The following is a 16,412-nucleotide window of genomic DNA, read 5'->3' as shown; positions in this document are numbered from 1 at the left end:
CCAAAGAAAAATTATAGACAGACATCTAAAGCTCTAGAGCCAAGGCACGGCTTAGTGTAGGGCGATAGGCTCTGCATTGAGCCAATTGACTGTGCATATTTTTGCCTTGATTTTTGAGTTTATGATGTATTTTTGTGATTTTATGTACTGTACTTAGTATTTAGGTGTTATCCATTCATTTTTAGTTATAGAAAGGGTTGTAATAGCAATATGTAATTTCTTATACCTTTTATTTTTTTTATGCTTGATATATTCCAAATAGCTATAATGTGATTGCCTAACTAAAATTGGATATATAGACCCTAGACTAAAAAATTGGACCCAACATGAAAATTGTAGTCCATTAGGTTAATTAGATGATAATCAGGCTAATTTTAAAATTAATGTAGACCTATTGGGCTTTACCAGGCTTTAAATGAATTAATTGGGCCACATTAAACTTAAGATCACATAATTGGGCCTTTGCATAAACAGTAGTTCAATTAGACTTAAAGACTGGAATCAAAGCACAACTTGTAATTAGGCTAAGCTACATAAAGCTTTATACATAATTAATTATAAAATAATTAATAAATTAGACATGGGCTAGACTTAAGAGGGCCTCAAATACTGTAATAAATGCTTATAAATAGAAACTGTTGTATTTACAGAGAATAGCTTGTTAGATCATAAAATTTAAAACTAAGATACACAAATAAGGAACTTGGCTTCCGAATCCATATCTAGATGTGGCGAAACTTCCTTATGGAATCCAGTATGCCACTCAAATTAGTAAAAGTGTCCAAGAGAATTACTCGAATGGGGACTCAATCTTTGCGCTAGTTTTTCTAACCAGTTAGTATGTTCCCGATTAGGTTGAAAAATCTTGCAGTGCCATAGTCACTAAAAACACTATGGTGCACATCTAGAACAATCGCCCATAATGGCGCTTTGCTTGGGATAAGAGAAGCTGATTCTGGTATATGTTTATCTTTAATAATATTATTTAACAAATGATTCTTGCATTATTTGCATGGTCACATTTTGGTCCTAATAGTCGTGATGACATCGGTTAGTGGTTCTTTAGTTCCACTTAAACCTTGGAATTGCGATACTAGCTAACCATCACTCACATGTAATGAGTGAATTTCCTTTGTCGCAGGGACCATTGAGTGAGGAGATGAGTCAAGGAAGAATACCTTTTACCTGTGAGAGCCTTTTATCCTTACCCAAGACTCAGCTCATGATAATGACTATTGGAAAGCCTTAGCCCAAGAATTTTATAAAGTATAAAATATAAATAAGTGCAAACATCCTAATAACAAAAAAAAAAATTCCTAGGTCACAAAGTCGATGTACAGACAGAAAGTTACAGAAATAGAAAGGAGAAGTACTAATAAACTCATGACTCGCTAGAAGGTGGATCTTGTTGCGAGTCATCGACAGGGGGTCAGGTAGAGGGGACATGCTGTTGAACGCTCTGGGTCATTCCCTGAACCAACTAGCGCACAGTGGTCTCCGACATTTGAATCCGCTTGTCTTTGTCTTGCAACTGACTCGCCAACTGAATGGTAGTGTCTTCAAGTTTTCTAAAGCTCGACTCGTCAGTCCCACTAGTGGTAGCTGTGAAGGTCCAAGCATCACAGTGATATGAAGATGTCTTATTCTTCCTTATCCCATATACATATCTGCTATATGAGGAAGTCTGAACTGTATATAAGAAAATTCCCTCATCCTCCTCCTGGGACAGTAGCATCGGATTACCGTCTTCATCGTGAGATGCCTCTGGTAGGCGCTCCTCAAGGCTTTCCTACACAGTCCTTAGACATAATATAATATACAAAATAAATAAATTGGAGTTACTGAATTAATTAAATAAATTAAATTAGCTAAATTAATTAAATTAATATATTTATTATTATGCACTTACCTCAACTTGCCTAGGAGGGTCATCCACATAACGATTTGATAGAATTTGATATTCTCTTAGAAACATAAGATCCTTCCTACCTCTATAATCTCAAACATGCATAATATTTTTGAATAGAAAAAAAGTAAAAGAAAGAAAACAAATAAATTAAAAAGGTATCATTGTTTACACTGACAAGGCCTAATTATTAATTAGTAAAAATTCAATTAGTAAAGTGAAAACCCTTTGCAATAAACAAGTATATTTCATGTCACGTTAAGCATACAATTATGTTGCATTTCTATCAGGATTACTTTTGTTTTTCCTCTTCTCATTGCTCTTATTGATACTCCCAACATAGATTCGAGTGATAAAGCTATTATAGTATATACACTGATTCATAGCTATTATCAACCACAAACTGCAGTATAGAATTGAAAAGGAAGCAATCATTACCGATTCATAGTTTTTCCCTTTTTTCCTTCTTTATCTATCTTATAATCCAATTTTTTATGTATTTTGCTAATATTCCTAACTATGTGAATTGAGAAAAGAATAAAACAACTAGAAGAAAAACAAAAGAGTTTTGGGTTTTTTAAAACAGAAATAATTATAACATCAATTATTACCAATAAGCAGTTCAAAGTTCAGTTTCCTGAAACATTATAGATGAAAAAGTAAGAATTTCATTTAATTTTATTTTATGTAATATCCAAACTGCTTAGTACATGATAACTAACCTAAGAAGCTTCATATGGATGGTGTGAAAGTGCGAATCTACAAGCAAGCGTAAGAAGTTTTGCATTTTTGGCAGATCATTAAACACCAGAACTTCAACATTAATCAATAACAACAATCACAAATAAAACCACAGAACGGAGAAACAGCTCATGAGCCATTTATACATACATAAATTCTAAACAAGCATTTATCAAACTGAATATATACATACATACATTCAAAAGATAACACTCATTTATCAGGCTAAATGCTAAATAACATTCCCTAATTCAAATCCACAATATACATATCTACTATATTCAAAAATTAATATCATTTATCCAATTAAATAATAAACGAGAATCCCTAATTTAAATCCACAGCCATCAAACAATTAAAATTTCATCAAATTAAAAAATTGCTAAAGTGAAGGTCAAAAGAAAAAAGAAAGACTTACTGGTTTAGCTAAAGTGGTGGAGAATAAGCAGAATACGAGAAGCCATGATTGTAGGATAACAAATCTTAACATCTTAGCTTCAATTTTTGCTTTTCTTGTCTTCCGCGTTTTACATGCACAGACACACAAACCTGTCTCTCTCTCACTGTGGCCTCATTTGTTCTTCTAAGCTCTATTTTATTGCTCTTTCAAGAGAGAGTGCAGGGACGTGCGTGCAGATAAACAATAAACAGTTAGATTTTTATTTCTTCTTTTTCTACATATTGTTGACTGGTGAAAGAGAGAGTGATTGTTTGTGGGGTTCAATGGTTAGAAGAAATTTAACCACAATCACAACCATAAAGCACCAATATATATTTAAAACAAACATAAACTGAAAAAAAAAAAAATAAATAACAGAACTAAAACACACCCGTAGCAGAAATTTAACTTAGCAATGAGAGAGGGAGAGAGATATTCCATTTAGCAATGAGGCAGAAATTCAACCTGTAGGAGACCCTCCTTGATCGGTAACCACAAATGCAAAAAGCTTTCGGTGGCAGGTGACCACAGACGTCCTCCTGCAGCCTTTCTCGGTGAGTTCGAAGTAGCAATTTCTACTTTCGGCAGGAAATGACAATGGGGTTAGGGTTTTACAAATTTGGGGATTTTGGTGTTCAATGGTGCAAAAAATGAAAGGAAAGACGATGGAGAGAGACTGTCAATTTCTTTTGTTTTAATGTTGATAATCAGTGACCATATTAGTTGGAAGCTATTTGGTTTCTAATTTGGAGGGAAACGACAAACCAAGCTACCGTTTCACTTAAATGGGTAAATATTGATCACATAGCTTCCACTAATGCGGTCGCTAACTTCTTAATATATTATTAAATAATATATTATTAAATTAATGATATTATTTAATTATTATTTTAATTTATATTATTATTTTAAATATATTACTATTTTAATTTAAATATTTATTTATTTAAATATTATTTTGTAGTTTTTATTAATTTTATAATTATATATAATATTTCATATAAATAATTATTAAACTCAAATAATATAAATAAAAAAATTAATAAACATAAATAAATATATTTAATAAATAATAAAATTTACTAATAAAATAAATAATAAATACAATATAACAAATATTATAATTAATTTAAATAATATAATCATAATTTAATTTAATTATTTTTATTAAATTATATTATTTACTGTATTATTATTATTCTTAATTTAGTTAATTTTATTACATTATTATTATTAGAATATAATTCTAAAAATTAAAATAGAGACTACACTATTGATCTCTAAAACCACACAATTGGTCTTTATGTGGTAGCTAAAGATTTTTGCTATTGATTGGCGCCCAGCTTAGCAACCACAGTCCATGGTCTCTAACTCAGAGACCATAATAGTGGTCTCTCAAATGTGGTCTCTCAAATGGTCGCTATTTTTTTTACTATTGATTGTCGCCTAGATTAGAGATCACACTTTATGGTCTCTAAAGTGGTCGCTATTGTCCCTTCCATTTTTTGACGGGAAGTTGGCGACCACTTAGAAACCACATCTAGTCGTCGCTAGTAGTGTGGTCGCAATATGGTTGCAAATTTTAAAAAATAAATTTGATTTCCAAGTGGAAGCAAAGTGGTTGCTATGTGGTAGCTAAATAGCACCCACTTTTGTGTGGTAGCTAAAAGTGGTCTCTAAATTGTTATTTTTTAGTAGTGCTAAAAGTAGTCCTAACCATCACAATGGCCAATATTGTAAGTATCACCAACCCTTTGGGCATGTGATGGATCAGTGCAACCGTCTCAAGCATGAGATTCAGGACTTAATAGACCATGGGGAATGGCAGTTTCCTCGGTATGAATGTGAAGACCTACCCTCAGGCAAATTTGATTTCAAGGTCAGCTATTCAAGGCCTCCTTCGGCTTACATTCATATTGAAAATATTGTGCCACTTGGTTAGGGGTCAAACAATGATCAGGCATCCTATGAGCCTTGTCTTTTAAAGGTTCGGGAGAAGGGTAAGAAGAAGTCAATTATGGCCATCGACATCTGGTACAACTCTTAGGATGAATGTGAAGTGGAAAACACTGGAGCGAAGGATATCTGGGCAGACAGTGACTCCGATAAAGAAGCCAAGCCAGTGGGTAAGGGTGAAAACATGAGGGTTCAATAGTTGAAACAAGTCGAAATAGCACTTGAAGAATGGGACAATGGGTTATTAGAGCAACTAAAGAAAGATAAGAAGATGGATGACATCTGTGAACTGTTGATGGACTCATCGGATCACAAAAAGGCTCTAATCTAGGCCTTGTCTGGTATAAGTATTAGTAGAGAAGCTATTCTCGAGGAGATGATCAAAACGGTAACTGACAAAACCACCAGGATGATTGATGTGCGTAAAATACACACATCTAAATGGAGTTTTTAAGATCGATTTTATGGATATTTGGATATGAATTGGTACCAACACTCACCTTATGCGTCTGTTTGTGTGCATTAGGTCCAAAAGGAGTCAAAAAATGAAAAAGGGAAGAATTGGAGCATAATTGGACGTCAAAGCTGCCGAAACGAGCTAAGTACGAGCATGAGGAAGCTGAACATGGCAGTGTTGGTCTCAACATTGGCCGTGTTCTCAACACGGGCACAAACATAGGCTGTGTTCCAAACACGGGAACAAACACGGGCTGTGTTGGGTGCATCACACATCAACGAAAAAGAAGTTCTTAGGGAGCACGACCATAGAGAGTAACACGGCCAGGAACACCAGCCCGTGTCCCCAACACGACAAAGAACACGGCCGTGTTGGAGGCGACAGGGGGAATTAATTAAAAGAACCAAGAGAGGAAAAAAAGGAGGAGGCTAGGGTTAGAACATCCCAAACCCTAATTTTTCTTTCCCTAAGGGCTTTCTGAGTTGAAACCAAGAGAAAAGGAGACTTGGATCAAGGTTTCAATCGGATTCCCTTCAAAGATCAAAGATTGGGCGAGGTTCGTTGATTGATTTTCAAATCGAGCAAGAGGAACAAGAATCGATTCAATTTGAGCAAAAGGATTTGGGGCTGTTTACTCTCATCCAAGGGTGTAATCGGACTTTCTCTACCTTTGCTCATTGTTATAATTGAATTCTTGTGTATTTTGATAATGAACATGATTAGCTAGATTGATTAAATCCATTGGGATTTCTTTACTATGTTGGCTTAGTATTATATTGTTGGATTGTGTTGGATTAGTTTTGTATTCTTCTTGCTTTCAGTATTAATAAGATAATGCATTATCCATGAGACGTTGTGAATTGTGTGTTTAGATTGCTTTGTGTGATTGAGAAGTCCATTTGGCAATTGGAATTTTGAATAGCAAGAACTGGTTAATAATCGCTTAGAGATAAGGATAATTAACTAGCCGGATTAAGAATTAACAAAGCTTAATAGAGGCGGATTAAAGCTTAATGCTAATTTAAGAATCAATCGTTAGGAAGAGATTCCAACTTTAGGTTATTAGATTTAGGAATTCAGTTATCTCGAGAGAGAAACCGAACTCGGTTAAGAATTCATCCACGGGTAGCATAATTAGACTCACCAATCCTTTATCTTTTGTTTGATTGCCAACTAGTTTAGATTCCCTTTGGGTTTGTCTTCTTGTTTTGATTATTTCGTTTATCAATCACTCTTGCATCTCCCTTAGGACTTAGCTTGTAGCTATTAGTTAGTTTAGAAATTATTTATCGTTAATTTTAGGTTAATATAACAAAGAACAAAGGAGTAACTCTAGGCTTTCACTTTCCCGAGGAATACAACCTTGATACTCGCCATTAGTGCTAGACTGCATCGAGAGGTACACTGCCTTAGATTGTAGCTAACACAAAGTAGCACATCAATGATCACTTTATCAAATGAAGACTTAGCACTCGAGGAAAGATACCACAACAAGGCTCTATATAACAACAGAGGTCAAAGGGAAAATGACCCTATGTGTGATGATCGACGATAGGTCAACCATCAATGTGTGTCCCTCTCAGATACTCCCTAAGTTGGGGATAACTGCGAAGACCTAAAACCATCAGATATGGTTTAAGAGACTACAACAAGACCAAGAGAGACATGGATGGGACATTTTCAGCACTGATAAAAATGGGTTCCACTAAATCTTGGATGGAATCTACTGTCCTGAACATCTTAGTAACCTTTGCTTTGTTATTAGGAAGGCTAGGGTTTCATGCCCTAGGAGGAGTTCCTTCCACTGTACATCAAAGGTCAAGTTCCCTCATAAAGGCGATAAAGTGAACATCAATGCCAAAGGCGGTAAGGTTGTCTCGGCCATTCAAGAAGTTAGCAAGGAGTTGGAAGCCCCTACTAGATTCCAAGTTGTTATACTTTATGAGGACTACATAAATCCTAAAGTAGCCAGCATGTTCAAGAAGATGGACTTCATGCCTAGAATGGGGCTAGGAAAGAATCAGCAGGATATCACAAAGCTGCCTGACTTTATAGATTAGGAAACTCGAGACAGACTGGGTTACCATGAGGATGAAGACGAGGGCAAATCAAAGAATAAGACTCTAAAATATGTATTTGCCTAGGAGTATAAACCTTACTCTAGGGAGCCCAAACTTGTTACAGTAGCTGGGATTGAGGTGCCAAGATTTGAAATATTCAATAACCTGATCATCGACAGGATGGTTGAGCTAAGCATCAAGGAGGTCCGTAAGAAGGTACCAATAAAGTAGAGGAGCTAAAGCTGAAAGAATTCATCCCTCTGCTTGAAAAGTTAAGTCAACAAGAGTTAGTTGCTTTGATAGAGGAGCATATCATTGATGTATTTTATAATGATGTAATCACGTCTAATCTTTATGAGGACGATGTTTCTTTTATTTCTAAGATCAATGATATAAACTTTAATTTTCTTACTTGTGTGATATTTTTCTTGATGGTAGTGTGCATTTTAATAATCATGTCATGTCCATGTCTAACATTAATTCCATCCAAATTGATTCATTTAATTTAGGCATAGATGCAAATCCAAGGAACATTTTAATAGCTCATGATATAACTCATGAGGAGAGGAGAGGACTAGAAAAAATTATACAAAAAAGAAAAAAGAAGTATTTCCTTAATCCTGTAATAATATGGCAAGGTTAAATAGGAAAATAGCGAAGCACCACATCTCAATTAATCCGCACATCAAGCCGATTAAGCAGAAGATGAGAAGACTAAAGCTAGAATGGGCAGAGAAAATACGAGAGGAGGTCACTAAGTAGGTGAAGGCCAACTTCCTTGATGTAATCGACTATCCGAAATGGTTGGAGAATATCGTCCCAGTTCCAAGGAAAGATAGAAAAGTAAGGATGTGCATAGATTATCGGGACCTGAACTAGGCATGCGCTAAGGAAGATTTTCTCTTTTCTCACATAGATGTGATAGTTGACAGTGCCGCTTCAAGTGCGATGTACTCTTTAGTGATAGTTTTTTCGGGTACAACAAGATCATGATGGCAGTAGTAGGCAAGCTAAAGATGGCATTCATCATCAAATGATGTATGTACTACTACAAGGCTATACCTTTTAGACTAAAGAATGCAGGGAACCTTATCAGAGAGCGGCCACTACCTTGTTTCATGACATGATGCACAAGGAGGTGGAGGTGTATGTAGATGATATGATGGTAAAGTTTGAAATAACTGAAGGGCATTACTAGGCTCTTGATAAGTTCTTAGGGCGAGTAGGCTTAATCTGAAAAAGAGCATATTCAAAGTAACCTCAGGGAAGCTCCTAGGACATATAGTGAGTCAGTGGAGAATAGAGATCGATCCAGATAAGGTAAAGGCTATTCAAGAGATGCCGACACTAAAGACAAAAAAAATCAGAGGATTCTTAGGACTTCTACAATACATTAGCAGGTCCATTTCCAAGCTCACAATGGTTTATGATCTCATATTCAACCTTTTGAGGAAACATCAACCAATTGTATGGGATGAGCACTGTCACAAAGCCTTCAAAAAAATTAAAGAGTATCTAATGAAGCCGCCGAAGGATGGTAAGCCGTTGATTCTATACTTAGCCTTGGAAGAGGAAACTATGGGGCTAATAGTAGCATAGAGTAGGGCTAATAATGTGGAGCATGCGGTCTATTATCTCTGCAAGAAATTGCTGCCGTATGAGTTAAAGTATAACCTCGTGTAGAAGACGTGTTTAGCCATGATATGGGGTACGAGGAAATTGAGACACTATTTCCAGTCTCATAGGGTGCAAGCCATTTCAAAATAGACCCGCTGAAGTATCTGTTTAAAGCTTCATCTCTTACAAAAAAGCTGGCAAGATGGTTGGTGCTCCTAATAGAGTTTGACATCGAGTACGTCCCCATATAGGTAGTCAAGGGTAGGGTTGTAGTAGAATTCTTAGCTCAAAATGCAATCGATGAGATGACCCTTAGGATCTGAAGTTTTCTAATGAAGATTTAGGGGCAATCGAGATCTAGAAATGGAAGATGTATTTTGATGGAGCTTTAAATGCAAAAGGTGCAGGGTTAGGAGTAGTCCTAATCACGTTGGAGGGAGAGATGCTGCCAATGGCCAAGAGATTGGACTTTAAAGTGTTAAATAACTATCAGAGTATGCCCTTAAGACAAAGAGTTATCAAATGATCTGTGTTAATTTATACATCATAATTTATGCATACAATCATACTAAAGGCATTGTTCGACTCTAATGGTATGAGTAGTCGAGTATTATCAAGGAATAAGCCAAACCTTTAGAGATGAACACCATGGAATGTAAGCACAAATGCAAAACAAATTATAAAGTGAGTTTATAGTGATGAGGTTCTCATTACATACATTCATAAACTTTATTCATAGTTGACGTTTGATCAAGAATTATATATTCATTATTGGATATTGATCGAATGCTCGAGACTACCATAATGCATTGTCACTTACTTATGAATTAAACAATCTATCTTATAAGATTGAAGAATAGGGATTCCAAGATAAGCATATAGGTGCTTGTTAGATTGAACATGACCGTACTGAGTAGTCCATATAGAACTTAAGGGTAAAAAGTCTATGGACAATACTCTTGTGACAATCATGTAAGGCATAATCCTTAAACTTGAGATACAATGTATTATCTTATATGAGGATTACTATACTTTGATACTATCTTATGTTCTCTTATCTATGGAGAGCTCAAGGGATAGTCATTAGATATAGTAAGAGTCATATGAAGATAATAAGTTATCAATAAAGAATTCATTGCCCAAGATAATATGTCATAGGACCTTATCCTGATGATTCTTAATATGCTTTAACTTGAAAATCCTTGGCCAAGGTTGTTTGAATGAAGATTATGAAAAGTGTTTCATAAATCTTATTCAAAATGCTATATGTAATTATCAAGAATAAATATGATTAGTTCAATTATAAAGTTGACACATAAATCCATGCTCTATTAATCAATTGGGATAAAAATACAATGAGAGGATTGAATTACATTGTAAGATTGTTCACTACAAAGGTTGATTAAAACACTTTAATCATTCCTACACATTTGAGCGGTCATGATGCATTGCTGGATGACAATCTTAATCTATGAATATAACTAAGTTATATTAGAAAATTAACATTGAATTAAAGGAGTTTAATTCATAATCCATATTCATTGCCAATATGTTAGGAACCTTTTGGGTCACTCACAAATAGGCTTTAAGCTTTGGGCTTAAGCTCATATATTTTAGGTCTAATTAAAGATTAATTACTTAAGAGCTAATGGGCTAGTATAATGGGCCTATGATGGGTTATTATCCATAGATTAGTTCTTATGTTAATTAAAGTTCATTTAGGATAACAAAGCCCAACTTAAAATAAGTTAGGATTTTGTAAAACTCCTAAATCTTTAAGGACTTTGATTAAAAATGCTATATATATAGAAAGAGATGCATATGGGGTGGTAAGGAAAAAGGTTGAGGGATGGTGGCACATTTAAGAAAGAAAAACATTTTATTTGAGAAGTACACCTTAGGTGAATCAATCAATAAGATTAATTGATTCATCCCCCTTGATTGGGACTAGCATTCAATCTCCAACATCTCTTCTTAATCTCATAAAAGTGGCATAGTGAGGTCTTTGCTTAGAAGCTTGTGTAGATCACCAAAAGAGGCTGGTCATTTGAATAGCTTTAAAGTGCATTAAATAATCAAGAATTAAAAAAGCAAGAAACACTCTTTGGATTGGCCAAAAACTCTCTTTGCAAGCCTTCTCCATCTTTTGCTTCTTTTGTTTGTTATGACTATCTTAATCAATGAGATTCTTAGTGAGAATTGTGAAAAATATTAAATTGCTTATGTTGCGCCTTTCTTTATGTTTTAATTTCAATTCTCAATAGTGGTACTAGACCATTTATTAATTTGGTCATAATGTTTGCATAATTATAATTAATCATAAGCATGCAAATCTAGAATTTCTGGACTATTTTAGAGATTTTGTTGGTTGCCATAGCTATACTTCAAAGTTTTAGGTGATTCTTATTATATATGAACCCTAAGAGATAGAACTTATGATCCGGAAGTCAATTACAATGAAAGAATAATGAAAATGAAACATGTACATCTTTTTCTCTTAAATTGGATGAACAACTCCAAATCTGAATCTGCATTACGATTGATCTCCCTAATTGCCTCTCGATTTGTTCCACTACTGTTTTGCACTCAGAACCTTGCAATTCTAGGGTTCTCACTCTCTACAACTCTCTCCCGAACTCAGTACTCTGCAAAGACCGAACCAGCCGCCAAAACTCTCCTCCTCCTTGCTTGCCTTAGCTCAAGAAATCGCTTTCCTTATATACTTGTCCCAGCACGGTCATGGTCATGGTCATGCTGGTCAGCATGGCCGGAGTCCAGGCCGTGCTGAACCTTCGGATCTCGTAAGTTAGTCCCAGCATGGCTGTGGTAGCATGGCCGGAGTCTAGGTTGTGCTGAACCTTCAAATCTCGCAAGTTAGGTTTTCTTCTTAGCCGTGCCCGCGCCGGTGCTGAGCTACCACGGGCCATGCTGGAGGCCGTGATAGCCTCGGAAACTGTACCCAAAATGCCATATTTGAGGGGACATGTGGAAAATCCACCAAAAACTGCTCCAAGACCTCTTCGTTGGATAACTCGTGCTCATCTTCCATCATTGAAGGGACATGTGGAAAATCCACCAAAAATTCCTATAGTTGCAACTCAGCATCATCAACTGTACGTTCCTGTTGGTAGTCTTTCAGAGGAATCATGTTTGCCTCTTCTTTTTCTGGTTCTATCTCCATGTTCAAGGAGTCCTCCTGCACATAAGCATTATCGTCAAACATAGTAGATAAACCAGAAAAATTCTCACCTGAACGCAAAGTGACGGTGCTAAAATGTTCCACGGATTCAGTAGTGTTTGATGGAGTTCCCAATTGTTCTACAGCTAGTAACTTGAAGATCAAGCCTACTTGATGCTCTATGTTCTCAATCGCGACTTGTTGACTTTCAAGTACCCTGTCTATTTGTTGGATTCTATCCTCAAGACTTGTAAAGAACCTCATCATCAGCTCCTCTGAAACTAACTCTTCATCTTGAGTTGAAGGTGCTAGACTAGGCTGCTGATGTAGTTGCTAAAATCCTGGTGGTTCTTGGCCATCTAAGCTCCATCCAAAGGGTGAATGAGTGCTCTATTCTTGATTATAGGTGCTTTCATACGAGTTATTTAGCCAGCATCCCGTATAATTCACCTATTCAAAGTTATAAGAATAATGAGCAACATCACTGTACAATGGACAATCATTACTCAAATGTAAACCACAATAGATTTCACAAAAATCTTGAGATGAAAGGATAGGAGTGGAGAGTTGATCGGTAGCCCTGCGAAATGATTCCACTCGAGCTGCTAAGGCTGCACGGGTGTCCCAATTTATAGCACTTTCTTGGTTCCTGATCCCATTCTCCAACGCGTCATACAAAGAGTTTGAATTTAGCATTGAACCCCCTTATCATTCATTACCTAAATCATGAACTTAAACTAAATAAATATGTACAAAAATAAAATAAATAAATAAATAATGGCTAAAGTAACAAATAGCAAATTTCACTCTAGTTTTCAAACATTCCCCGGCAATGGCGCCAAAAACTTGATAGGCTATTTATGGTAGCTACAATCTAAGGTAGTTAACCTATCGATGCAGTTTAGCACTAATGGCGAGTATCAAGGTCATATCCCTCAGGAAAGTGAAAGCCCAGAGTTACTACTTTGTTCTCTGATATATTAGCCTGAAATAAATGATGAATAATTCCTAAATTTATTAACAACTACAAGCTGAGTTCTAAGTGAGATGTAGGAATGAATGGATAAATGAAACAACCAAGACAAGAAAGCAAACCCAAAGGGAACCTAGACTAGTTGGCAACAAAAGATAACAGATTGATGAGTCCAATTATGCTACCCGTGGATGAATTCTTAATTGAATTTGGTTTCCCTCTCGAGATAACTAAATTCCTAAACTCGAGAACCCAAAGTTGGAATCTCTTCCTAATGATTGATTCTTAAATTAGCATTAAGCTTTAATCCGCCTCTATTAAGCTTTATTAATTCTTAATTCGGCTAGTTAATTATCCTTATCTCTAAGTGATTACTAACCAATTCTTGCTATTCAAAATTCCAATTGCCAAATGGACTTCTCAATCACATAAAGCAATCTAAACACCATAATTCACAACGTCTCATGAATAATGCATTATCTTATTAATACTGAAAGTAATAAGGATACAAAACTAAACTCAAGCAACCCAACAATTTAATACTAAGCCAACATAGTAAAGAAATCCCAATGGATTTAACCGATCTAGCTACAGATGTTCATGTTTAAAACAACTAGGAAATCAATTACAATGAAAGAATAATGAAAATGAAACATGTACACCTTTTTCTCTCAAATTGGATGAAAAGCTCCAAATCTGAATCTATATTACGATTGATCTCCCCAATTGCCTCTCGTTTTGCTCCACTACTGTTTTGCACTCGGAACCTTGCGATTCCGGGGTTCTCACTCTCTGTAACTCTCTCTCGAACTCAGTACTCTGTAAAGACCAAATCAGCTGCCAAAAATCTCCTCCTCTTTGCTTGCCCTAGCTCAAGAAATCGCTTTCCTTATATACTTTTCCCAGCACAATCGGAGTCCAGGTCATGCTGAACCTTCAGATCTCGCTAGTTAGGTTTTCTTCTTGGTCGTGCCCCTGCCGGTGCTGAGCCACCACGGACCGTGCTGGAGGCCGTGATAGCCTCAAAAACCGTGCCCAAAACATCATATTTGAGGATTAAAGGCTAATGGTTGGTCACGGCTAGAGTCCAGGCGTGCTGATCAGCACGGCCTTGACCTAGGCAGTGCTCAATGTTTGACATGCGTGTCCTTGTCCAATTTTGATGAATTCCCATCTGTTTTCTCATGTATTGATCTACAATTACTCAAACACTGATGATGGTCCTATAAATTCTCCTGAAATGCAAAAGAAAACAAAACATGGGTGATCTTGGAATAAAAGCACAATAATTGCTAAGAAAATACACAATAATATGCAAGCAAATATGTGTAAAACTAAGCACGTCATAAATTCATTAATCGACGTACGATAATACTTCCTTCCTAATTGAAATTTGATCATTTTCCCCGTACGATAAATTTTAGAACCAACTTCAAATCATAAGGTGCAGAAAAATACAAGTGTGATCTCTCTATAGGCAGTCTCCAAAATTTCAAGGAATTGCTTCCATGCTGATCGGTTGACCCACCCCCTCAATTACTCTTTGAAACTAATAGAGCGCATGAAGTGCCAGTCAAAATGACTAGTTAAGCAATACCTCTTATTGGCTAGATTTTCAAAACAAGCCCTTGATACTTTGTCACTAAATTGGACTTGAGGATGATTCTGGTCAAAAGAAACCAAATGGGTAGCAAAAGGTGGTGCTTGGGAAGAACTCCCACTGCTTAGGCATTTGGAAGGCACTTGAGATGAAGTTCTCTTTTTAAAAGCACTTTTCTTAGGACCCATATTAAAGAAGGAGAATAAGAATCAAAGGGATGAAGAAAACTGAGAGATAAGAGTGTTGATGATATGTTTTGAGAGTAAAATTGTGTTTGGAGGAAAAGAGAAGAAGAAGAAAAGAAAAGAAGTTGAAAGAAAAGAGTAGAGGCTAGGGTTTTGTAAGGAAAGAAGAAAGAAATTTCTATTTATAAAACCGATTTATTGTGCAACATTGGAAGAGACACGATCGTGTGCTCCTTATATGGCGTCTTTGACCAATTTTGCATTTTTGAATTTTAAAGTTACACGGGAGGGACATGAGCTTGTCACCTCCCCGTGTGGAATGGATGAGCTTCAAGTAACTTATAGCATGTTACACGACTGCATGACACGAGTGTGTGCCTTCCCGTGTTAAGCAGTCTATCTTCGGGTGGCTTTTTGCATTTTACACGGAGAAGACATAAACGTGTCATCTCCTCATGTCATAGCAATTTCCTTTGGTAAAAACAAGTCCACATGGCGTGATGACACGCCCGTGTGGCATAGTATTTAAGAAATTTTGTATAGATTTTCCTTAACCCAAGCATCAAATCAATCCTCTCATGCCTTATTCTAATCAAAACATAATACAGATCCAAATAAAAACCAAAATAACAAAAAATGCAACCAAATAATAAACAAAATTAAATTGAAAAGAACTAAATGTCTTTGATAAATAAAAATAAATTAACACAACTTTAAGGATTTGATTCAAACCATAAACTAAAGAAGAAAGTCAAATAACCAAACAATTAACTAAGATCATTAACCCAAACATTATTCCAATTATAATTTCTAATGACTTTATAATGACTTCCTTGGCCATCCTCTCCCTCTCTTAACCATAGAAGGTTACTCAACCTTCCTTGGACATCCTCATCCCCTTTTTAGTGTTAAGATAACACGAGCATGCTTCCTAGGCATCCTCGAGGTCTTGGACTAGGAGGGGTGCCTTCTCTCCCTTTCCAATCACTAGGTTCACTAGGGTCACTCCCTGTATTATTATCAGATTTGGGAGCCTCATCTGAAGAATTGTCTTCATAAAGATATTTCTCTTGATAAGCTCTTTCAAGGCGTTCATTCTCCACTATTTCATCCGAAGAGAATACATGCTCATTGGGTTTAGAGTATGCTCTTTGATAAGTTAATTAGTAAACTCTTTTGGCCTTGAATCTCATGGATTCCTCTTCCTATAATGTGGCACCCATCTTCTAAGAGATGATGAGTAAGGTTTGGGAAAGTCTCGATTCCCAAACTCAGTTGGATGTGGTGTTGATGATCTTTG

General features: G+C 36.0%; 1 protein-coding gene across 8 annotated transcripts; it reads right to left on the bottom strand.

Moving 5' to 3' along the window:
- Nucleotides 1-1,223: 1,223 nt before the first annotated feature.
- LOC107260981 lies at nt 1,224-3,867 on the bottom strand. 8 transcript variants are annotated; one of them, XR_007215659.1, is made up of 4 exons: nt 3,552-3,807; nt 3,066-3,250; nt 1,910-1,991; nt 1,224-1,799 (listed from the first exon to the last, which is right to left on the bottom strand). XR_007215659.1 is itself a non-coding variant. In XM_015717242.3 (2 exons), the coding sequence occupies exons 1-2, from the start codon at nt 3,135-3,137 to the stop codon at nt 1,481-1,483; spliced, it is 381 nt and encodes a 126-aa protein (XP_015572728.2). In that variant the 5' UTR covers nt 3,138-3,799; the 3' UTR covers nt 1,224-1,480. The 8 variants fall into 8 exon arrangements, 1 of the variants encoding a protein (XP_015572728.2); XR_007215661.1 differs by having other exon boundaries at nt 1,224-1,789; XR_007215657.1 differs by having other exon boundaries at nt 1,910-3,250; nt 3,552-3,818.
- Between the last annotated feature and the right edge of the window lie 12,545 nt (nt 3,868-16,412).

The sequence above is a fragment of the Ricinus communis genome, chromosome 4, assembly GCF_019578655.1.
Source record: "Ricinus communis isolate WT05 ecotype wild-type chromosome 4, ASM1957865v1, whole genome shotgun sequence".
NCBI lineage: Eukaryota > Viridiplantae > Streptophyta > Magnoliopsida > Malpighiales > Euphorbiaceae > Ricinus > Ricinus communis.
This window is presented reverse-complemented; position numbering and strand designations above follow the sequence as displayed.

Bases quoted from the DNA above. Each gene is read 5' to 3' on its own strand.
- LOC107260981 (XM_015717242.3), bottom strand. From the start codon at position 3,137: ATGTTAAGATTTGTTATCCTACAATCATGGCTTCTCGTATTCTGCTTA. The intron at 1,790-3,065 runs GTAAGTCTTTCT...AGGACTGTGTAG, and splicing joins CCACCACTTTAGCTAAACCA to GAAAGCCTTGAGGAGCGCCT.